The sequence below is a fragment of the Nymphaea colorata genome, unplaced genomic scaffold (genome assembly GCF_008831285.2).
Source record: "Nymphaea colorata isolate Beijing-Zhang1983 unplaced genomic scaffold, ASM883128v2 scaffold0531, whole genome shotgun sequence".
Taxonomy (NCBI): Eukaryota; Viridiplantae; Streptophyta; class Magnoliopsida; order Nymphaeales; family Nymphaeaceae; genus Nymphaea; species Nymphaea colorata.
In genome coordinates this window covers 1-25,306 of record NW_022205037.1, presented here as the reverse complement: position 1 = coordinate 25,306, position 25,306 = coordinate 1, and the positions used below count along the sequence as shown (strand labels likewise).

The following is a 25,306-nucleotide window of genomic DNA, read 5'->3' as shown; positions in this document are numbered from 1 at the left end:
GCAAGGGTCTCTTCCCCATCTTTGATTATATCTGACTCTTTGTCATTCTTGAGCATCCGAAATACTTTTTTTCTTAGGTTTTGCTCATGCTATTATTTGAGTTTGATAAACTTAGATTTGAAAATCTGATAATCTGTGAGGATGAAAATGTTGTTAATCCGCTGGAAAAAAGGCTTCATTTCTATTATAGATTGATTATTAACTTCCCCTCCACTTATACGCCCGCAGGGGTAAATTTATATCCTCCCCTTGCTTCAAAATGCGCCATAATTTTGGTGTTTATATTTTTAATATGACTTATAGATAAGAATAGGATATTAGGGTATCAGATTTCAGACATCCTGCTAACTCTAACTAAGCTCCTCCTCGATCTTCAGCACTGGCTTGACCTCGTCAATCATATTGTTGTCCTCATCAGTTGAGAACTCCATGAATAGATTTTTAATGTATTCATGGTCTTGAACAATTTTTTCGACTTTCTCAATGGATGCTAGAGCATTTGCCTTTTTCTTCAGGAAAAGTGAGGTGATGTTCATCTAGATCTCCCTCCAACTTCGCTTCGTGGTGAAATCAACATTGAATTCCAGGTATTTGCTCAGCTCATCAATATTTTTTTGGTGAAATTCAGGTCGCTCCTGCAGCCTAGCCTACGAGTGCGTAATATACTTCCTTATGTTCTTCTTGTTCGTTCGAATCACCTATTCGATGATGTTTGCTGGCAGTCCTTGCTCCGCAACGAACTAGTGAAGGAAGAGAAAAATAAGGAAGTAGTTTTCCTTCTGCGATTTCATCTGATAACGCTTGAAATACCGGTCTTCGAAGCCTGAGAAGTGCTCCTTTAGCTTGTCTTTCAACGTCGCTTTGAGAGACTTCTTTATATTTTATGCAGCATTATTTCCTCCTCTGCCTTCTCCCTGACGCTCCCTTTCTTCACTTTAAATGTCGGCTTCGAGTTGGCTGATGTCCTTGATCTGTAGGGCTCCGTTCTCGTCGTAATAGCATGCTTGAGGGTACCTTTCCAAGAGCTGTCGTTACATATCCTCCTTAAGCTTTTTGATGGCCTAGCCCAAGAAGCTATCCTTCTTTTACTACTTGTCGCCTGGCAGCATTTGTACTTATTAGAACACAAGAATTATATATAACAAACGAAACATAGAGAGCTTATCTTAATTAGATTTTTCTGATAAAATCTTAATCTTAATACATTGAGATCAAATGGGAAGAGGTTAATTATAGATATCGAGCCTCAAAACTTTTTCAAGTAGATTGGAAAGACAATTGCTTGATATCCAAACGAAAAATAAATTACTATCATCTATAGATCTTGAAAAGAGGATGGATATTCACTTTATTTAAGTCTTCATCTTTAGTTCAGCAATAGATTTCTTTAGCCTTGCCTTTTCCTCCTCAACACGCTCAAGCTCAACTTGTCTTTTCTTCATTTATGCGTCTTTCTCTATTTTTGTTTTTTCCAAGCTGGCCAATTCTTCCTTGAGTCGTATGTATTCTGCTGGCTACTCATAACGTTCAATGATTTATGGAATTTTCGGGTTTACTTCCTTGTAGAAGATGCGCATCACTTTTTCAGATTAAGGATGATTCCTGAAATTGAGTTACTGGACATACTTGAGTTGTCCGAAAGTATAGTAGTCTGATGGAGTAATGCCTTTGAGTTAGAGCATCCTTCGAAGATCTTCATGACGCTTGATTTGTGAGCCTACCTCTCTTATGACTCTCACTTTTTTTTCGCATTCATCTTCCAACTCTCGTCGGTTACGCCTCACCAGCTACTGTAACATCTCTCTTATGGCCTAGCTGCGAATCTAATTCTTTTTGGCCTATGCCTACTTCCTTACTTTCAGTTGCTACTCCAAACGCACCTTTTCTTGCGCCAAATCCTCAACCGCTGTTTTTAGATGGCGCCGCTATATGGCTCGAGAGTTGAACTCAGCTATACGCTTCTTGAGTGCCACTACCTTTTATTCATGCGAAAACTTCGTATTTTTTTCGTTGAGGATGTCCTTCTTCGCCCCCTACAGAAGTTCTGCGTGTATCGTCATTAGGTTAGTAAGCTGTTTTTCCTTAAATTGCAACATCTGTTCGTTATTTACAAGGTCCTCTCCCACCCTCCGCCTCTCTTTCAATGCCTCTCCAAGCGATTCCACCTCAGCAGATAGTCCTCCTAACTCGTTTTATCGTTCTTCAATCTGTCTATATACGTTTCTTAGCTGTTCTTGAATTTTCGCCTTCATCTTATCGGCTAATCCTTTCCTTCTTCGACCTTTTTGGCTAGTCCGATCTTCCTGTTGGGGAGGAAAAGAGTCGATTTCGGTTTTTTCCGGAGGAGGAAATGAGTCATTTTTAGAGTAAGGAATGGGTGAGTTGGATGCGTTGCTCATCTTGGAGCTTAGCTTCTCGATTGACTCAAACTTCCAAGGGTTTTTCATTATTTATATATAATCAGCAATCCATTATTAATTCACATTTACTTATTGCCTATCTTCTCCATAATTGATTGATAAGATGTGAGAAGCAGGTAATTTTTGAAGCTGAACTAAATTCTAGTGTGACGCAGCCGAACAGAGCTGAGTATTTTGATGTTGCTTTGATCTTTGTCGAGAGTAAAGTTTGAAAAAAGTAATAAGAAAGCAATCAATACAGGTTTATTATTTTATACAAATTACTGATAAAATTAACATTTTTCATAGAATGAGAAGCTCCCCAACCAAAAACATCAAGCACATAAACCACCCTCTCAATGCTTCCAAGTCAAAGTCCTCATTCTCCTTTCGCAGGTCGGAAAGGTTTGTCCAAGATAAAAGGTAACACAACTTCTAGCCAGTTTTTCGCCAAATAAATTTTACGACATGCCATCTACTATAAGTCAGCGAGGCTCAACATTTGGCTTCGGCAACAAAACCAAATTCGAGAAGGATAACTTTGTGGAACCTTCGAGATATCGTATTTCTTCTGATTTTGAAAAAAGCAACGTCAAAAAGCCAAAATTCACGACCTTCGGCATCAACAGAGATGTATGTTTCCCATTATTGCAGGAATATTACAAGGGAAGGTCCAATGTGAACCTTGTGGGACCTGGAGCATACTTGGTTTAAGATAATAAAAAAAGGAATAGCGTATATATGGGTGTTCGCCTCTAACAACCTTTGAAAAAACACACCGTTAGTGCAACGACGTATGATGTAAAGTAGTAAGCCTTGAATAGGCTAAGCACTTTCAGAAATAACGAAAAAAGCTGTCGGATTAAAACTGAGTACTTTCCTAAGCACAGTCTCCATGAATATGATAATCATACTCCAGGCCCAGGTTCATGTAAACCCTATTCTGATTAAGATCATCAGGAATTATCCGACAGCTCTAGTTTTAATAAGAGCAAAACCAAGCCATATCTTTTTGGTAAGGAATAACGTATTAAAAAGGACAAGCCTTGCAAGGTAGGTCCTGGTAGTTAGTAACATTTTCCCTATTTAGCAAAGTTTTCTCTCAGTTTGGATGTCAATGATAGTTCTACATTATTTTTTTGTATTTTATGGATTTATTGATGGTATGCTGATCATTCAGTTTTGAGGTGAGAAGCTGGGGTCCTTGGAATGGTATCATCAAGGTCTGCCAAGATGAAGAACATGGCAGCCACTCCCACAACGTTGGAGTCGAGATCGTCAGCGTTCATCATGGTCATGGAGTCACCAGCGGAATGATGGTAGGTGAAATAAAAGTCATGACTTGGGTTATCGACGATTTGGTTGGTCATGGTTGGAACACCCTTTTCGAAGAGAGGTCCAGTGTCAACAGCACCGCCATCATCGTTGACGAGAGTGGCATTGATGATACCTAAATACTTGTTGGCAATAGATTTCACCACTTCCTTTCCTCTTGGATCGCCTTGATAGCCAAAGCCGAGAAGCTTGGTGCTGCCAAGGTCATCTTCAAAGGCAACGATATGCTTGTCGAGTTCATTCAGATGCGCAGCAAGATAAGCCTTGTTTCCGTTCTTGGGGTCTCCCCACTATTCACCGCTCCATGCGATGAAACGAATTGTTCTTTTAGGCCTATAGCCATTTCTCAAAAGAAGACGCATTGCTTCGAAGCAGGTAATGAAACCTCCTCCATCATCGTTAGCTCCAGTTTGAGATCCAGTGTCCCATGAATCAATGTGTCCACCCATAAGCAAAATCTCATCAGGTTTTTCTCCACCCTTTATTTCGAAAACAAGATTGCTTGAATATGTGTTGGGCACAAGCTCGTTCTCAAGTATGAGCTCGAGTGTGATCTTTTGCCCTCTGGCTTGCATGCGCTGGAACATTTCAGCATCCTAGACAGTGATGGCGGCAATAGGGATGGCAGTGCTATACTGAACTCCTGTGTGGACTGAAGAAACGGAGAAGGAAGTCACTGATCGAACCAAAGCAGCAACTGCTCCATACTTTGCAGCTCTATCTGCACCACTAGATCTATATGCGACTGATTATCCATAGGTGGTCCATGGCTGGTTGTATACCACGATCTTTCCTTTTATCTTGTCTTTGTTGGCCTCCAACTCATCATAACTGGTGAAAACGATAGCGTCAGCTTTGACGTTGCCACTGATGGTCTTGCCCAAACCAATGACGTTTAGCTTTTGAGGAGTAGGCCTTGGTGAGTATAGAGTGAGGCTTTCTCTTCCCCTGACCCACTTGGTAAAGTTGCTGACTGGTTCCAGACGGATATTATCGAAACCTTCCTTCTGAGCCATTGCTGCCATTTCGGAAATAACGCTTTCAAGTGCATTGGACCCCCACATTCTTGGTCCATAGGTGTCTGAGATGTAGGCGAGCCTGTTGAAGGCGCTATGGTAGAAAATTCCGTTCTTGTCCTCAATGTTGGCCTTGAGGGACTTGACCAAGTCGGTGTAATCCTTTTCGCCACTCACAAGCATGATGACCAGGCAAACCAGGAGAACTTGCCTTATCATTTTTCCAATAATAATAGATTAATAATCGGACCGCAAAGATATTGATAAATAGCAGCTTCTGCTTTATGAATAATCGATTCTTCCAACTTCGTCACTATTTTTATTATGGATTTAGTCATTTTAGAGGATATAAACGTCTGAAATAGATAGTCTTTGTACAGAAGTACAGATGGACCAAGAAACATAACTATTCTTTCTTGATAAGGCCTAAATTTTGATAAAATGATGAATGATAACGTTTTGCTATACAATATTTTTGGGATACTAGTATAGTTGCTGTAATTTACAAATGATTCTTCATCAATAGTAAAAAACCATGGCTAGGCAATACATTAAAAAGCCTGTATGATAAAGAAGAGGAACTCCTGGGTTTTTGTTACAATTGACAAGGAAGCATATGGCTAATACTTGCCAGCAACTTCATATCGCTGACGAATCAACAGTCAAGGGATAAGTTGAAAGCTTAATTGCAATCTAAAGACCAAGCAGCTTATCCTATTGCAAAAGAACTGTGAAGTTGAAGGATGGTTATGCATTTTGAAACATTATAGATAAGCTATCATTCCTAAAAATAATCTTTCCGGTCAAGCATTATCATTTATTGATGAGTTATACTGCTTAACCAAATGGCCCATTTTTCCATCATTAGAATATAAATAGTAGTATTTTAAATTGCCTCCTACGTAATTAAATAATTTAATGTTTTTGAATCATTAAATATGTAAAAGAACAGTTCTCACACCATTTGACAGGCATGACGGTTAAGCAGACCCGGCAGTACGGCGTAAGCTATTATCTGCCAGATCAAAGAAGTTTCGTTTATAATTATTTCTAATATGGGCGGAAGCTAATCGGTGTTGCCAACTCGCAATTTCAGAGAGTAGGAGTGGGAAAGCGCCCCAGTCTCCTGCTACACCCGCCTCAAAGACCCCTATTACGGCAGCAACTTCAAAGTACTGCAAAATCGGCTTAACCGCAACATGGAGGTCGAGCAATACGACCTCACCTTCACCACAGATTCAGATTACCAGGCATACTGCGCCCACCTCAACTGGCGCAGCTCGAGCAACTACCTCATCGCTCCCAAGTACGTTCAACATCTGCGCGGCAACGCCCTATGCAGCTCTTTTCAGTATGCTTCAATTTTCTTCGAACGCACGCCTGTTCGTCTCTACGAGATTCAGGATATTTCCCTTGAAGAGGGGCTTTACATCCTTTATGCGACCATTCAAGGATTCGAAAGGCTTTTTGAGCAGTTTGGCTACTTTGAGATTTAGTCTGATTTGATCTGCTTTAGTAGGTAAGGCTTTGTGAGAGTGTGGGCGAATAGGAATCTTTCTAAAGCCACTCCTGAACACCCTAACACGCATCCAGTTCAGCCTTATTCATCGTTCTTCTCTAAACTACTGAACATTGTAGAAAAATTGATAGATTTCGAAGGAAAGCCGACCATCACTTATTTCATGCAGCGCAGAAGAATCAAGCAGCCCCTTCACAATCTTTTGGGGGTCTTAGAACTATACATAAAAGAAGCCGGCATGATAATTCCTAGATACCTGGCTAGCATCAGAAACCTATGCTCAAGCAGTAGGAAGAGTAGAAGCCGAGGCAATCCAAACAGCAGCTACGTGTTTTCAAGCAACGGATATTCACAAAATTCTCATCAAAAAAACGTATAGGAAACTAATGCCCAATCACCCAATTATCAAAGCCCTTATAGTAGCTTCAATACGCCATATCGTCGCTCCCACGAGCTCAATCCCAACGATAACCACCCAAGGAAAAGGTTCTCATTCATCCAGTCGAACCCGGCGCAAAAGCTACCTCCACCACCAATAAGCTTCCAGAGCGCATCTCCAGACAGTCCAAAGAACTTCTCCTACTCCACAGAAGAAGACATCTTTTTAAAGAGCAAAATATACAGTGCCATTGACATTTCTGAGCAAAACTTACGAAGAAAGGAGGGTATGAGACAGGCCAGTTCTTACCTGGAGACTGACAACTTAGACATCGATCCGGAAATCGCAGCGGACATGCTTTGGATGGCTCAAAGCTCATCCTGAACTACATTATCTGATTAATTTATTATTTTGGTACTCATAAAGGCTACCGCCATCTTAGGACATTATCATTTAAGTTTTCTCATTCCAGGGCCTCTAATGCTTGCTAGCTAAACTAGCCTTCAAGTAGTGAAAGGGATATGGAGGCTACTTACTGGTTTTTGTTGAATTGCAGGTACTAGAGAATCGGCTGTATTCCTGCTCGACTGAAGCCTTGGACGATTGCTATTTGACTGTAGGCGGACGACTCGTATCTTACTAGCCTTTGGATTGAATGCAGTGCGTTGATTGTTATGTGATTACTGAACTTATTACCAAGCCCTAGGACCAGCGTTCCTTTTAGATCGTTCCCAATTAAACACATGGCTTCATCATCTTCCTCCAGTTCCATTGCGATGCAGATGGTGAATTCGAGCAGTCCGTAGAGAAGGCAACGATTCGGAAAGTATTCCATCTGATTGATTAGTGAAAAGAGCTAGAATGTGGAATATTTGTTCATTAGGCGGCAAAGACCGACTCTCTTGTACCTCATTTCCCATACCATTCTAATTAACTTCTCCAAAATGCATATGCTTTCCAACATATGATCCTTTTTGAAGTCTACAGATCTGAAATTACAATGTCCCATCATTTGGGGGCACATAACATAGATCACATGTAAGTATCGAGGCATAAGCTCCTGCAGGCATTCTTCCGATAGGGTTTATATATGCTTCAGGGCACTGTTTAGAGCTATGAGAGATGAGTACATCGCTTTATCATCTTCATTCTACAAGTTACAGCTCAATCGTAAGATTAAGACTTCGTCTATGGTTGCTTGGTTCCAGTACCTGGTAAGCTAAGAATTTGATAAGGCATTAGTTAGCAATCTTAAGTAACTCGGATTCTTGTCTGCAATACTTGCCCATGGGACTAAAAACTTGGTTACGAACTGTTCTCCCTGTTTCTCCATAAGGTTTTTGATGCTTTTGTGATATTTGGGGGAATAGAAGCAGGATAGCATGGCAAAGTAGTTTTCTAACTGCATTTGGCGCACATTGCTGTCAGAATGGTTGGGCTTCCCTATGAGTTAGTTTGCCAGTCTATGCATCTCACAAAACACCGATGCGTTTTCATTTGATAGGGATTCTTCTGCTAAAAGTGAAGATGCGTGAGTTTCGATGAGCTCCCTTAGTACTTGGACGTATTTGAATTTTTCGAGCTTGTCAGCAAAGAGCCTGTAGCTGCTGAAGATAAGTGGCTTTTCAATGCCTTTGAGAATATGGCGTTCGGTTGACATAAACTTTTCAAAGTACCTCTCTGTGTCCTGTGCTTCGATACAGGATTTTAGTTGCTTGTTCAGATCTTAAATCTTCTCGTCTCGAATGAAAGCTTCGATGAGGTTATCTCTAACGTTTTCTTTATATGCTTTGATGTCGTCTTCCCTTATCTTCCGATGGAATTACTAAAGCTTCTTGCGCATGAGTCAATATTATATTTTAGAATTATATTATTTCAAATAAGTAAATGGAAATGCATATCAACTGCGGCTTTGAATTTAAAAGACTTCTCTGAATGTTTAGTAACTAATTTCTTATCCATTACCCAAGTGGTTCATCAAAATGTTGATATCATCTTACTTGCACTTGATGTTTGATTAACTTAGAATCAACTTCAGGTCAGACTTGTCCAAACATCTACGGTTGTGTTAGTCCAGCTAGCGGAAGATAATATCAGTACCCTATCTAATGTCACGGGCTATCGATTTAAGAGTGGCCTTGCTGAGACAGAAGGTGTAGAGGACTTCGTATATCTATGTGATCATCTGGTCGTGGGATAACTTGTGTGCCTTGGCTGTCTTTTTGGATGGAGCTGCAAAGAGCGAAAAGAGGAAATTGTTATCCACTTTTGAATGCTCTAGCTATCCTAACAGCTTGTATGTCATATCAGGTTTAATCTTTAACACTTTTTCAATTTGTCCAATAATCTTTCCCAATCGTGTGAAGTTGCTTTTTTGCTTGCGATCTCATGAAGCACTAACTCTACTTCTCGCTTGTGAGGACGAAGCTATTCTCTCAAAAGATCTAACCTGCGTTCGCATTTAACAATAGTTTCCACATATTTGAGAAACTGTTTGAGAAGTTAGTTGCTATCCGAAGGCAAATAAGACTCTGATTTGACTTTCTTTAGCTGTTGCTTGTCTCTGGAAGTAGATAGCGGCTTTTTTGACAGAGAAGATAGGTGTCTACTGTTAAAGCTGCTGCAGGTACACTTTGGTTGAATGTGATTGGAGCTGTAGTAGTGCTGGAGGTGTGTTTATTAAGCTCCACCAAACCATCTCATCATGTTCAAAATCTTATACTATTCTATCTATATCCACATCTCAAGCCATTTACGAATGCCTAAAAGACTGCAAGTCTATTCCTAGGTGTCTACCTTACGGGATTTTTCATTCAGATCCTTTTGGATGAACGATTTAAGCTCTTTCCAGCTAAAAGCCAGTTATTTTTGGAAAAGACTGATTTCATAAATATTCTTAAGTTCGGCCTCCAGAAGCTTTTGGTAGAGTCCTTCGATGATGCGATCCAGGTGTTTCGTTTCCATTTGCTTTTCGATCTTATCGGTAACCTCTCTTAGAACATTGGGAGTATACGGTAGAAGGCTTGCTGAGAATCTAAATGAGGCAAACTTTACTCGTTGAGTTGAATAGATCGGCTGAAGTGATGTTTGTCCATATAGATTCGGATGACTTCTCGATCATTGATGGCGGTGTACTTCTCGATGTAATGGCGAAGCTGTTCAACTGGAAGAAGGTGGCCGTTGGCTGCAATCCTACCTAATTTGGCAAGTACTTTTTAAAAAGGATAGCAGGGTTGAAACGTAGGTGGCTGATAAGTTAATTTTGGATTGTTTGCACTTACTATTGTGCTTGTCCTACCCTAAGGAAGTATTCAATAATTTTCAATCGCTTTTATCTTCTATTCATCATATTTATTATAATGCATCACTCGCTTATTTCTCATTCCTTCATACCATAATCAGCCTATTATAAAGATGCAATATAACGACCACCAACTTAATCATTCGTTAATATTGCCCCAAACATCATTTTTTTCGTTGGCCAATCAAATCTTGCCTCATGAGGGTTTGATTTCTACGCTGCTGGTCGGGGTTTAGAATATGAATCACTCAAAAAAGCAAACTTATCAAAATCGAAAACAAAATGTAAATTTAAGGTCTAAGCTCTTTCTTGATTTACAGAAAAATCTGATCAGTTATCTTTTTGAGTTTGATCGTTTTCTTTCAATTTTATGTCTGGAGTGCATGCCCAAAATATTGGGAAAGCAGGTTCAAGGCCCTATTTTTCATTGCTGTGACTGCGGGTACGAAAAGCCCTTGTGGGCAGATAATGATTAGAGTTTACCGTTTTAAAATAGATTTCTGAGTATAAGCGGAGTCTATTAAAGAGGCAGGTCATATCAAAGTAGCATAGCACAGTTATAAATCGAATATAAAATCATTTTTTGGCTTTAGATGAGGGTATTGTCCTTTTAGCATCCATAATTGTTTCCTTATGTTCTTCGTTTACTCATTTTGCAGCTACTATCCACAAAAGTTCCCATTTGCATTGAGGCGTGATTACGAAAGCTTTACCTACTAAAGTTGTCTATTTTGAGCAGAAGGTTCTGAAGGCGTAACGATAGGCTAAGTAATTTTCGAGTATAGCTAAATTAACTTTCTGTATTGAAGTTTTCGCTTCGTTCCATTTCCAACTTCGTTTTTGAATAAACTCCCCAACACAAATAACGCTTCTTTGACTTACGGTATATGGAGGATAAAATACAACAAGAATAGGCCGAACGGTGTCCCCTTCGAATAGCCAACACCATCAAGTCCCCTTTCTTTTGTCCTGGCATCTTCTTGGGCATGATTTTAAATAAGTCAAATCAGTCATCGAAAGCTGAAGAGTGGAAAATTAAGCAAAAATGCGTAGATGGGGAGGGAACGGGGAGATTAACGTTTTATATAAATAATTCATTATTTTAGAGGATATTATTGCATTTTTTCCGAATTAATGTTTATCCGCGATGGTTTGATAATAATTAATTGATTGCGTTGTAAAGTCATGTGCTTCCTTAAGACACTCAAGCCTCTTGACGAAATCACCTACGATCGGGACAGCTCCACTGAAGATAGCTCCTGCCAAGAAACACCCAAGAATTTCTCTTTTTGCAACTCGCCACTCCTGACGCCCTTCCTCTCCAAACCTCCCCTCCTCTCCCGCCAGGAGCAAATGCTCAGCGAGCTCATGGGCTTCATTCATGCCAACAGTGCCAGCCTGGCAACTCTCCATCAAGTACATCATTTTCAAAATTAGAAACTGAGCCAGAATGAGCAGCATCTTCTCTAATCCCAGCTGGAACTTCAAGACCTACCTGACCATAGCGCCTGCCAACACAGCGAGTCAAAAACTCAAGATCTCCAAAATTCGGAAAATGCATCAGATCAACAATCCGCTCCAAGTCATCCCCTTCTCAACAAGCTATTCGGAGCCAAAGACTATGAGTATCACCTTGAGCTACAGGGCTAAATCCCATCGACCATCTTCAAGGAAAGGAACATCAACATTCCGTTAGGTTTGGTGGACCGCCACGGCCAGAAGGTGCTAAATTGTAAGGATTTTGTTATTCAGCCAATATCATCCACCTGTGTTTGGGTGTTTGCGACGCCAACGGCGAGTGGATTGCCGAAAATAGGGCGGGAGAAAACTTTATGAAAGGAAAAACGGAGGTGGAGATGTACCATGGAGAGGGATCCTTCCTTAAGGTTTACCCCCGTGACATCAGTAGGCACTATCCCGAGGGAAAATTGAGCTTCGTAATTTATACAAAGCCTTCGATTCTTCAATTTTCGAATAATGCCTCTTCAGTGGAAAAAGTAGTGGACAGTAGACTTATAGAGCCCCTTTTATTGACCGACATCCAAATAAAGGCCAAGAAGTGCTGATTGCCTATTCTATTTTACTTATTCCTTATAGATATTACCCAATTTCTGGCGAATCAAATTAAATTTATTATAGTGTTAATTGGTTGAAGGGGAGGTTAATCATAAAGTAAGTCTAAGAAAATATCATGGAGCTGTAAGCAAAGGAATCACATGGTTACTGTTCGGGGAGAGCTTGACCCGGTCAGGAAATCTACTCATGAACCTCGCTGGCATCGGTTTGCGTCGATTGTATGTACTTCTACTACTGAAGAAACCGGCTGGAGCTAAGCTTTTTGATTGGGATTAAAATATATTGAAGCCACTTGCGTCCTGATGCCTTGAAGAATATTATACGTAGATTAATTTTTGATTCTTGCTTTCCTCTATCTCCATCACACTACCCTTATACCATACCATACGAATAGAGTCGCGATAATCAATATCATCGCCGACTGATAACCGATCAAGGTTGACTGTTCTCACCTTCTACCTGAGAGCTATCTTGTGCTGTTGATGACGATAGTTTTTCCTATGGTTACGACCTAGAAGACTAAGTGAGCGCCTTACGAAACGCTAGATGGACTTATTGATCAAAATTTCCTTGATAGCTATCTATTACTTGCAGAAACTGCACCTACCTGTGTTCAGTGATCCTTCCTAAAGGCATTAAAGACAACAGGTGTGACCACAGCTCAAAGTGACTGGCTGGACCAGAGGACAGTAGCAAATTTAGCAATCCATAGATCCCGCCTCAAGGACTTGCAAAAGATCGCATTTCTTAACTTTCCTAGCCTAAGATGGGTGATTCGACTTTATTTTTCTCTTAACTAGCTCCCTCATCTCCTTCAGGCTGCAACGCTTGAAGATTGTCTTCGTCTTGCTTGGCTACATCGCTATGAGTCAATCTGATTAATTCATGATAAAAAGGCAATGCCTATACAAATATTCATAGATTAGCATCCATTTCTATCTATTGTATGGGCTGGTGATGGTGGGTCAATCATTAGATATGTTATTATATCAGTATATTAATTCAAATGATTCTTGTGGTGGTTTGGACTGCCTTGCTCTGTTTAGGCAGTTCTCATTCTCTTTAGCACTGTATAAACCACATTTTGCACGAGTCCGGCAACGAAAACTTCAAATGCGAAGGCGACGAGGAGATCCATTTCTACTCAACCTATGTGCTTCCCGATGGGGCATACCGCTGTCTAGAAGAGATGAAGGGAAAGCAAGGGTTTTACGTATCTACGGTGAAGGATTTCAAGTATTTAATCATCAGGTAGTAATAGATTTAAGCTGGATAATTAATCCGCAATTAAATGAAATACCGAGGATGGAGATGTGACAAAAACGGTCTCGTTTCTAACATCAGTTTTAAAGGTCTAAAGCTTTTCATGTCGAAATGTAAGCACAATGAAGAAAACTTCGAAGATATATGTATAGTTAAAGGTTGGCCGCTTGAGGAAGTGGAAGAATAAGAAGTCTTATGATTCAAACATATGTCAAAATTATTCGTTAATTTATCAAAAAGAGAAGTAATTTGATTGGCTTATGCCTACCTAAATTTAATTATAGCGATGCGCACCTTCAATTTTCGCAAACAAATTGCCTACATATTTTCAACATAGACAAAAACAAGGATAGTCCTCCTGGCACACAGCACCCCATACTCTAATTACACCTTTCTCAGCATCAACCTTTCGGATATCAATAGCAAATTTGTTCCTCTCATGCAGCAGGCCCAATCACCTCCTCTGTAGTCCTTTATCAAAAGTGTAAATTAGCATCGTGTATTGATTAAGAAGGTACAATAAATCAATTTCGGACGGACGAACCTTCAACGGATTGAGGATAAGTTGGGGACCTAGAAGGAAATGCTTTCGAAGTATCGACATGAACTAAAAAGTTTAAAGTAACAATATGCTCTTCTTCACAGTTACGTTTTCACAAACGTGAATAAATAAAACATCTTCATCTGGTTGGAGATAAGTTTACATGTTTAAATAATTGAATGGAGGCTTTGGAGCAAATTTTTTACCATAATTGCTTAAGCATTTCCCAGCTTTAGCACTAAAGATCAGGCAAAGTTGATCAAATATACACATGATTACATCAAAAAAGGTTTCATCTCTTTTACCTTTGCCCCTTCTAAGTTTGTCTACAGGGAAAATAGTATAGTGGATATTGCTGATTTCAGGGGTTTAATCAAGAAGTTTATAGAATTTATTGTCAAATCCTCACCGGATGAACCAGCAACTTTCAAGCTGGAATCTTTATAGAGAATAAACGACTTAATTGAGAAAATTAGCAAAACTTATGTAATGAATTTCTCATAAATGGTCGATCATTTCAGTAAGAATAAGTAAGCTTTTGAAGATTTGATCAAAGATGCATCAGTTTAGGCTCTTGTGGAAGTGCTGAGGTATTTCAGTATCATCGGAATGTATGACTAAAAGATTTATTGCTTAATTTAGAAAAAGATAGAAAGAAGATGGAAAGATTAAAAATTATCAAGTTAGATGAAAGGAAAGATTATTGGGAGGATTTTATCGATTTGGGCATGCGTTTATCGCCACAATTAAATTATTTTCAAGACTATTATCAAGCCCTTTATCGAGGGGGAAATATCTAAGGAAGTTGTTTCTCGTTATCATTCGATTTGGCTGTTCAACATGGCCGCTTGCAACATTCGAGATGTATAGTTTCTTTAGCGTCTCTCTTGCAAGATACTTACGGACCTTCCCATGAGTAACAAGTATCTTCATATCGTCAGCCACTATCTTGCGATTATCTAAAATTCAAAGCGAAACGACGCATACTCTAGCTGCTCCCAGCATCCTATCACATCCAAAATAGTGAATATTCACGGAAGATCACATCTCAATTGCATGTAGCGCAAAAAGGCTAGCTAATAGGGAAATAATCAATAGCTGGCCTTTGTTAATGAATTTGGAATAGAGAAGAATCCTTCAGAAGCTTTTTGGCTTTATATTGTTCGCAAAGCATTCTAGGATCTTAGCAAGCGATATCCTCATCGCGACAATTGTATCCATTTTAATTTTCCATTCTGTGTGTTCCAAATTGATGCAATCATGATATTGCAAGGGGTTCCTATAGCCTTTTAGTTAGGAGGCAGCCACTACAGCATAAAGGAAGTAGGCTAAGACGTGATGAATCAGACCCAAGGAAAAAAAGTGATCAAAAGAATCATATTGACTGGCTATGGAATCCGCATGCTGGAGATCAATTCCACAAATGTTATCGAGCGAAACATAAACTCTTTCAGTGATACCAGCGGAGGCATAAAATATATCACATAGAAGCTTTAGCAGATCCTACAGAAGGCCGCTTGATAACCACATATCACTTATCATAATTAAATCACTAAATTAGATTTAATAATCATCATGCAGCTTTCTAAAATTTGGCTCAATGGCAACGAACTAGCAGGAAAACTCATTAGCCTAATCAAAGATGGGATCATCGCTGAGCAAGCTACTCATCCCCACTTTTATGAGGCTCATCGATAATGGGCCAGTCCACAGCTGCACATTGTCAATGTCGGATTTGATGACGCTTCACTTTCATATATCAAAAAGAAAATCGACCTGGCGTCCTCTATAGGCATCCGCTTTCAGTTACATCAGTTTATATAGCAACAACAATAGCACACCCGCCTTCATCATATCTTCGAAAAAATTCAATAATCATCTAAAGAGGAAGATATCTGCCTGTACAAATGTGGCATGGAATCTCCTGACCAATCAGTGAAAGAAATTATTAGGTTGATTAAGGATCTAAATTCTAGAAAGGAAGTATCGGGGATCCTGATGCAACTTCCTCTACATCCTTAATTTAAGTCACATACTGCAGAAATTATCTAAAGTATCGACCCTAGTAAAGATGTTGATTGCCTTACTTTGCTTAACCGTGCGCGAATCATCGAGCATGTAACTCCATAGCTTATGCCCTGCACTCCTCAAGCAATTTTGAAGATATTTGACGAGTATAAAATCAACGTGGAGGGGAAAAGAATGGTGATTGCAGGCAGAAGCGCACTTGTCGGCCTTCCTCTCTTTCATTTGATGCTCAATCGAAATGCCACCATTACTTTGTGCCATCGCCATACAGACAACCTTGATTAGATTACAAAAGAAGCAGATATCGTCATTTCAGCAGTGGGAAAACCAAATCTAATTACCCAACTAAAGCCAGGCTCGATTGCCATAGACATTGGCATCAGTCGAAATACAGAAGGGAAACTATGTGGAGACATCCTTGCGTCTGCTAAGGAGCAATGTTCGTTAGCTACGCCTGTGCCTGGAGGAGTTGGCCCATTGACAGTGGCAATGTTAATGTAAAATACTGTGAAGCTATGGAAAAAGCAAATGCAGGGGAGAATGAATAGAGGCTAGTGATATACTAATATGAATCATTGATTCTTTTTCAAGTGTTTCATCACCAGCTGGTATTGTCTCGGTTTATCGTTCTTGAGTTGTTCAAGCCATTTCTCCTGCATCTACTTCTCATAGGCTGCCTTGTTTTACTTTATCCAGAGCTTGCGTTGGACCAGCTACTTTCGTTCATTCTCAGGTATATTCTTAGTCGGTCACAAAAATACTTCCCATCGCTTAGGTGAAATCGAAAGTGCGCTCATCGTCAGCACATTTGCATCTTCTTCAGTGTAATCCTCCTTTTTGATCCTGTATTTGTAAATCCATCGTCCCCACCGGTAAAGAGCTGAAGATATGGTGAGAGGAAGTGCAACCAATTTGTAGAGGAGAATGTCCTTGTAAGTTGGCATGGAATAGCCTCCCTCGATTGATATCTCTTGTATCATTTCCTACTTTACTGTTTCCTTCAATTTCTTGTTGTTTCCACAGCGTTCATTGACCTTATTTCTAAAGTCATGACTGCTGGTGATTTGCTAAATGGCCCGCTCGTACATCTGCTTCCTCATGATAAATTGCAGAGCAGAGATAAGTACTAGGACAACAGCGATTACCAATGCTGGGTGTATCTTTGGATCTTGTATGAACTTTTTCTCGTAGTAGCGATACTAATGGTAAAAATCTGACTCTTATGGATTTTTGAGGTGAAGGTCGTACTTGAATCTTGCCTTTTCGTCAGTGAGGGTCTCGTAAGCCTTGTTGATGAGTCTGAATAGTTGATAGCGCTTACTGGAAGATCTCTGTCGTGTCTTCTTGCCGATTTTTGTCAGGATGATACTTTTTAGCAAGTTCTCTATATGCTTTTTTGATCGTATTTTCGTCTGCGTCCCTCTATACTCCCAAGAGCTCATAACAGTCAGTGTTTCCGCAATAGTTATCTGCTGTTATTGCGGTTATAAGTACCAGCAGTACGAGGAAGTTGGAGGCGTTCATAGCGATTATAATGAGATAATAATAATGTTTAATAGCATCAATGAGAAGATATTAATCGAAGAGCCAGACGAAGAAAGGCTGGAGCTGCCATAACTTAAGTCAAAGATCAAGATGCCCATAAACTACATCAAGTAGTATTTTCAGCTTAAGACTCTCATTACCATCCCTCACATCAACATTACCGCTTTTTACCAAAAAATTCACACAATTCGATCTTTATTTATCACCCAAATCGCTGACCCCAAGGCGTATCTGGTGAAGTAATACAACATGAAGTTGTCAATTGGCGTTACGGATAACATCATTCACAGCTCCAGGCAGATAATTCAAAAAGTATAGTCGTTAAATAAATCTAATTTTGCCTATCAGGAAGAGCTCGACTATAATAAAACCAAGCGGATCTATTTTGGAGAAATGGTCTTAGGCAAGAAGGAAGGATATGGCATTTACGCCGAGTACCAGACAGCTCCGGAAAAATAAAATGGATCCCATTTTTACTTCTATGAAGGGTTTTTCTCCCAAAATTACAAGAATGGATTGGGAGTTTAGTGGAGCCATAATCGGATCTTCATTGGGCAATTTGTCAATAACACTCACTTTTCCCACACTTAGGCAGTTTTCCTTTACAATAATGGAGATATATATGTAGGATCTATCTTCAACTACAAGAGAAATGGCAGAGGAGTCCTCTTCCAATCAAAACCGAAGGAAAATCAATACTACAAATATTAAACTTCTCAACGGTATAGTCAATATGAGACAATTGTGGTAGGCAACTGGTAAGATGATGAGGTAGCCAGGAAAGGAAAGTTCATGCTAACAACCAATTTCAAGTAGATTTTTTCAATGAATTTATACGAATATGAGTCTAACTTGCTTGTAAAAGCCTCATCTGTCTTTGTGGGGGATATCAAACATGTGAAAGGAAACTCCGATAGCCAAACTTCAAAGGAGGAGTTCATTAAAGAAGGTAGGGGATTTTAGCATTTCTGCAATGGAGATATCTACAAAGGGGAATATCTTAAGGATAAACCGCATGGCTATGGACATTACGTTTGGAGCAATAAAGATTAGTACAAAGGAGAGTTTCTGAATGGCCAAAGATAAGGTAGTGGCCAATGGAAGGGTGAGAATGGATAATTCTTTGAAGGATAATACCATAAGGACCAGCGAAACGGATACGGTATTTATCAATGGCCAAACGGTAATGTCTATGAAGGCTAGTTTAAAAAGGACAACCGGCATGGAATCGGCAAAATGACCTGGGCAAATGGAGAGATTTATATTGGAAAATGGAAGAATGGCGTGCAGCATGGGTAAGGAGAAGTCCGGTCTCACCTTTTCTCCTTCCCAATCAACAAAAGATTGGTTTTCTAAAATGGAAAAGCGACTAAGTCTAACAGTAACAGATAACAGCCTTAAGAATTAAGCCATAGTCGAAAGCGTAAGCTTTCCAATAAAACCACCAAGTAGATAACATAGAAGTCCAAAGCTAAAAACATGCTTTCTGCGGACCAGTTAAAGACGAAGAATAAGTAAATATTTCCAAAGGATAATATACTTCACACATCATTTTTCAAATCATATAAGCAAATGAATGAGTTGGGGCATCACAAATCGGCGTTTCATCATACGTAGGAAGATAAAAATCAATAAAGTGAAATTCAGGATTTGAAGCAAAATAAGCTTGAACATATTAGGACGAATACGAAAATACTGAAAAAGTAGAGAATTAAATTCAAGATCCAACCTAAAAGAGAGAATGTTAATAAGCTTGGCGAGACCTTGCTCAAGCCCATCAAGTGGACCAACTTTAAATAACCCTACGAGCAAAATCAGTCATGATTTCTATCATTTTTAACCATCCCCAGACGAGCACATCCATTATTAGTTAAAACAAATGGTCGTATCATATATTTTGAACAGAAGCCAAGCAAATTCAAGTTACGCCATTGATTAAATAATAATCTAATATAATCAGCGCTGTTCTTTTTTTTATTTTAAGTTTTATTACGTGGTTTAGATAAGGATTTAACAAAATAAATATCGTTACACCGCAAGAGGGACTAGAGTAGTGGCTCTCTGAATTAACAGGAATCTATTACTGGTTAAGAATGAATTTATATTGCCTAATCTATAATCAAATTAATGCTCATATCCATCAGGCCCTTCATCCTTTCCCTTCTAATAGTCACTGCCTTTCAGCAAATCCCTCCAGCTTCTGGACCCACATATACAACCTATACTTATATTCCAGGAGTGGCTACCCCGCCCACTTGGACCAGCGTACCCACCGCCTCCTCCACCCCAGCAACGTTAGCCTCCCCAGCTTCATCAGCTTTATCTGCCCCTTCGCCACCACCTTCACCAGCCCCAGCAGGAACTCCATCGACAGCTCCTCCGATCGCTCCAGGAGCAGTCTCGAATTTGAGTTCCTCTTCAGTCTCTGATCAAGTGGCTCCCAACCCAAGCACCTTCTCAAGTTCGCTCAAATACGATACATCTACAACAAACCCGACAGCCAATCCCAGCGTAAACACCGGTTACTACAACTACTTGACGGCTACAACTGCCTTCACTGCAGCCGCCCAGTTAAATGGTGGCTGTAACGGCCAAAACAAAATTTCCTTCGTGGCTTTCAGGCAGCATTCCACTCAGTTCTACTTGACTCCTAATCTTTACTTCCTAACTTTGCTACAGAATCGCAGTCCCAACCAGCAGCAGCTCTTCACAGCAATACAAAATATCGACTGCACTTGGTCTTTTAAGACGGCTGATGGACTCTACATCAGTCTAAACACTGCTTTTTCGTACCTGACGCTGGCATCGACTCTTTCAACCGGATAACGTTTCTATCTGGAGCGAAAACAGGATTGGATATACATTGAAAGCGCCACCAGCTACCGATACTTTTGGACCGCAAGCGATGGCATCGTCCTCGTCAACATGAACTCTGCTTCAAGATTCGTGATGGAGATATGGCCTAACCTGAATGCAGGCTGGAATTGATCGTTATTTATGCATTAATAAACTATTGAATCTATTTGATTGCCATATAATAAGTTGATGGAGAACCAACAGTTAGGCTTTAACTTCTCTTCTCTGTATCCCTTGGAAACTCTGTTGAAGGCGCTCTTCATATTTATGAGTCTGTTCAACATGAATTACACCCTTGTGGTGGGATTCGGTGCTTCACTCATCGGAGTGCTGAGAGTTTGCAAGGGACCTTAGCTTAATAGGCAGTACTTGACTCGAGTTCTAACTAATAACCATGGGCAAAACATCTTCTACATTGCGGCTTGTGGAATGGGATTCACTAACTACCTCTTCTATTCACCCATAGTTCTGTTCTTTGCATATGGAATTGCTGAGTTCATTAAAATCAAGTATCCACAAAGCTCCCTCAATAACTTTGCGGAAATGGTAAGGAATAATCGCTACTGGATCTTCGAAGCTAAGACTAAACTGGAAATCATTTTCTTTGTCTTTATCTTAGTGACACTTCCGCTCGATTTTGGGGGACGCATCTTCAAGCTGTTCATCATGGGACAATTTTTGCTGGTTAAGTACAAGCTCAATATTGAATACAGGAACCACTGCTCCAGGATCAATTAGTGGATTCAGCAAAAGCTGTCAGGAGTGCCTACTTTGGGCGAAAACTACAAGAAATTGGCAGGATTCATATACAGCTATGCCAGCAGGGATATTCAAGGACTGTGATTATATGAACGGATTCATGTGTTGATTAGATGTGAAGAGAATGGTGATATATGATGGAGGATAGGCTATAAATGAGGACGGAACTCATCCCAGGATATTCTCGAACTCCTCCTCAATTTTCTTCTTTTCTTCGTGGTCTTCCTCCTCGTTTTCGATATTGGATACGAAGAGATCATTAAGTTCTTCTCCAATGCCGTCTAAAGATTCTTTCATTTTTCGCAGTTTTTCCTTTTCGAGGTCCTTCATGCGCTAGTCGTCTAAGAGAAGCTTGTTTTTAACATACTCGTTTGAGCCAGAGTCAAGCTTGTTGATCATGCTGACTATATGATGCTTGTTGGAGGTAGTTTTATTGGGGAAATAGTTGCTGTTACTGTTCATGCCTATGGACTTAGTCAAAGGAGCGATGTTGTTGTTTGAATTAAAGCTGCGATGCTAGAAGTCAGGATTTCCCTTCTCCGTCTCGGCTGTCAGCTGGTTGAACTTTAGTCCGCTTGTCTTACCAGATACGCTTGAAGTCAGGAAGTCGTTGTCTCGATTGGGAGAGCGGCAAACGTCTTTAGTCGACCGATTTTCCATCAGCAGCTGCTGTCCGTGCAATGGGAGCCTTTCGCCGGTTCGTAAGGGGACTTCTCCCGACTCTAGATTGACGCTGTTTCTACGTCCGCCCATGAATTATCGGCCTGGGGACTTGGGCTTGAACCCTTCGGGACGCTTAGGTATGTCGAACCTGCTGGCCAGCTCTGGGAGGTGCTTGATTTCAGTCAGCAGGCTGTAGTCGTATTTGAGCCAAAGCTTCAGGAAGCTGATGATGCTACGGATCATTGCAAGTTCTCCTTCGTGAGTGTGTGGCAGGTAGATCTTGATATGGTTTTCGAGCAGATCAGGGTTAATCCACACTGAGACTTCGCGCTGTGAGTTGAAGAACACCATGTTTTCGTTGATGATGAAGAAGCCATAGTAGCTTGCCAGGCCACAGCAAGCCGCTATTATGGTCCTTGCGTACCATAGACCGCGCTCGCCCACGCTGAACTCCTTTAATTTCGCCACTGGCTCGTTCCGGAGCTCGTCCATCCATATCTCCTGAACACCGCCTTCAAGCTTGCCGAGGATGACTCTTGCCACGCCTTCAATATGGCGTTCCTATCTCCGTCTGAATCCATCAAGCTCCTTTTCGGTCTTGATGGTGACGCGATGGCATGTCTTGTCGCCCTGCCGCATAATAAATTAATTGATAAAACGCCACACTCCAACCTTAATCTAGCATCACCTACCCTTCCATCACTCTAACTTACGTATGCTGAATCTTCAAAAAATGTGATTTTGGGATGTCTGAAATGAAAATCAAACAGTTGACGGCAAAGGAGTTGGTTAAGTCTATTGGTTAGCGCTTCTATGAAGAAACCATAAAAATAGATATGCAAAAATATTAAAGTTTGTGGGTGCAGTCACGCATGAAGAATCATGTGAATTCGAGGAAACTTGGATTATTATTTAATGTATTCTCTTTCTTCCCATAAACACTATCAAGTAGTTTCAAATTAATAAAATTTTATTGATCTTCAGCAATTGTTTGTGTAGTCATTCCCATGTTAAATACATGCATATTTTCGATTGCATTTTTCAGGCCCTTCCAAACTAGCTCTTCATCAAAGATAAGCTTAGGCATTTGTAAACGGTTAATCAAAACTACAGATTCATTAATATAGAATCTTATTGAGTTACGGTATCGAAATAATTGCTTCGCTAAATTTTTATGTGTTTTCTTTGCGCCAAATCCTCGTCATTTAAGAGTAGATAATCAATCGAAACATGGAGAGGAAGCAGTGTAACATTCTCATTTGTCCAATCGCTACTCGTTTTAAGACGATTTTGCAAGTAATAACACTTACCCATAAAGTGATCACCATATTATTTTTAAATCCAAATACCTGTAAAACTTGGAGGGAGGAAGGCAAAGCGGAGAGCTGCAGGAAGTAATCCCGTTGAGCCAGAGTGGTCAAGTGCGGTGGTTGCTGGTAGGGTAAGGGATATGTGCTGGTGATGACGTACTACTGAAGGTCATAATTCTCTTTTCATAATAATTTGATTTTAGCAGTTGATGCTCCTCGCCAGCACCAGAGCCAACCTTGCATACAAGTTGCCAGCTAGGACTGCAGAAAGAGTGGGAAAGATACGCGATTTACTGTCGCGCGCCCTTGGGTAAGTTCATGATGATCACCTTCGGCTCAAAAGAAGCGCCTCAAACTCACCCTCCAAACGCAGGAGTGAAGAAAGCTCTGAGTCAGAATCGATTGGGGAGGTGCTATCTAACTTGCGAAGAGGGTACCTGGTGGTCAAGCACTCTGTGGGGAAGTCCGAGCCGCACAATAAATTCGTCTACTTATCCGAAGACTCTCGCTGCCTTTGCTGGAAATCAACAGAGCGTGACGACTAGAAGAGGCTGGAACTTTGCTCCATCACAAGGGTGGTGAAGGAGGGCGCCTAACATTACCTGAAGGCTAGTCGTATCCGGGACATCAATAGGTGTATTGTTGTGTTAGCCGAAGGGCGCACACTTCAACTTTAAGTGGGGAGCGAGATCGAAGCTGAATACTTGAAGTATGAACTTGAGAGGGCTGTGAAGCACTCAAAGTCTATGAAGCTGAATTACAAATACTGGAAACTGGAATGAAAAGCCAGAAAGAAGCACTTTTAAGTGATATTGCTCTCTCTATTCTCATATACCCTTTATCAACTAAATTTAGGTCAGTTTCACAAAAGAGGGAGAATAATCATAATATAGCATAATTATGAGATATCAGCCCAAGTTGGCGAAAGTGATACTGGATGGAACGGTATTGCGAGGTTAAATTGATAATGGGAAGGATAGATGATTTAAATAAACAGGGATTCAGTCTTCCTTTATCATGTTGCGCAGCGTGAATGTGTCATTATTGTAGATGGGGGAGATAGCCGCCACCAGTTCTCCCTTTTTTAGCTATTCGTCCTTGAAGGCCACGCCCCAGTATGTCTCATTTCGATAGTAGCCCAAAGTGCCTTCCACCATATCTACTGCTACACCTATTACATCGCCTGATGCCAGCTGGGATCCGTAGTTTGGACCCGTTGAGTTGCTGTTATGACGTGTTTGTCCGTTATAGATAGCCCACCCATGGACACCATCAGAGAAAGCCTCCTAAAGGTTGGTGAGTGAGGGCCTGCAGACGCCAATTTTGATCAGCTGTCCCTTATTGATGAACACTTCAAAGTAGTACTTGCCACCTTCTGTGAAGATTTATGTGCCCATGGTGGTCTTGAAGCCGTTTCCCTCAGTCGACTTGGCTCGCAGGCACTCGGGATCGAGTTTTATCTTATGACTGGTCTTGGCGGCATCCCAGCAGAAGAGGGCTAAATGTTGTCAGTGGTTACGTGCATCGAATCCCTATGGGGTGTTGATCATAACCTACTCGTTGTCCTCCTTCTCCTCGTTATTGCTCATTAAAACACTTATTATTTGTTGAGATCGAGAAAAGATGGGATTCGAGGAAGCAGTTCCACCCGTACCTGATCGCCTCGCTGAGGTCAAGATGCTCGACCGCCTCGAGGAAAGCTGGATCAACCAACCATATAACCGATACTACATGCAAGAGGATCTCAGAAGGACCAAGATGGAGTACGCATCTTACAACCTCAAAGTAAATTTGATTCCACGCAGACTCGTCAAAAGTTTCTCCTCAATTGCCTCTTCCTGAGCGCCTTCACTATCCCCCTCGCCTACCTTACACGCAGGTTCTACGGCTACAGCTCGTTAAAATCAGGAGGCATCCCATTCACCAAAGAGTAGTTCATTTGCCTATGTCAGGCTTACCTACTTCGAGCGTGAGCGTAGCGTGACCTTTGACCGCAACAAAGCCGCCAACAAGACCTTCGTGGCTGTGTACCTGCTCAGCACTTGCGTTCTTTCATTCCACCTGACTAACTGGCACTACCGATCGGATTAAAACTACGACAACTTCTCCAAAGTCAAGAAGATGCTGTGATCGAATATCCAATAAGAATAACGCAGGATAGAACATATCACTCTATTTAGATTATTCAAGATTTGAAATACTCATATTTTATTTAAAGAATGCCGGGGTTGGGGTTGGGGTTGGGGTTGGGGTTGGGGTTGGGGTTGGGGTTGGGGTTGGGGTTGGGGTTGGGGTTGGGGTTGGGGTTGGGGTTGG

General features: G+C 40.7%; 1 protein-coding gene across 1 annotated transcript; it reads right to left on the bottom strand.

Annotated features, from left to right (window-relative positions):
- Positions 1–3,571: 3,571 nt before the first annotated feature.
- On the bottom strand, positions 3,572–4,969 carry LOC116245139 (uncharacterized). The gene is made up of 3 exons (XM_031616824.1): positions 4,517–4,969; positions 4,033–4,330; positions 3,572–3,942 (listed from the first exon to the last, which is right to left on the bottom strand). Exons 1-3 carry the CDS (start codon positions 4,967–4,969, stop codon positions 3,572–3,574), a joined length of 1,122 nt encoding a protein of 373 aa, XP_031472684.1.
- Between the last annotated feature and the right edge of the window lie 20,337 nt (positions 4,970–25,306).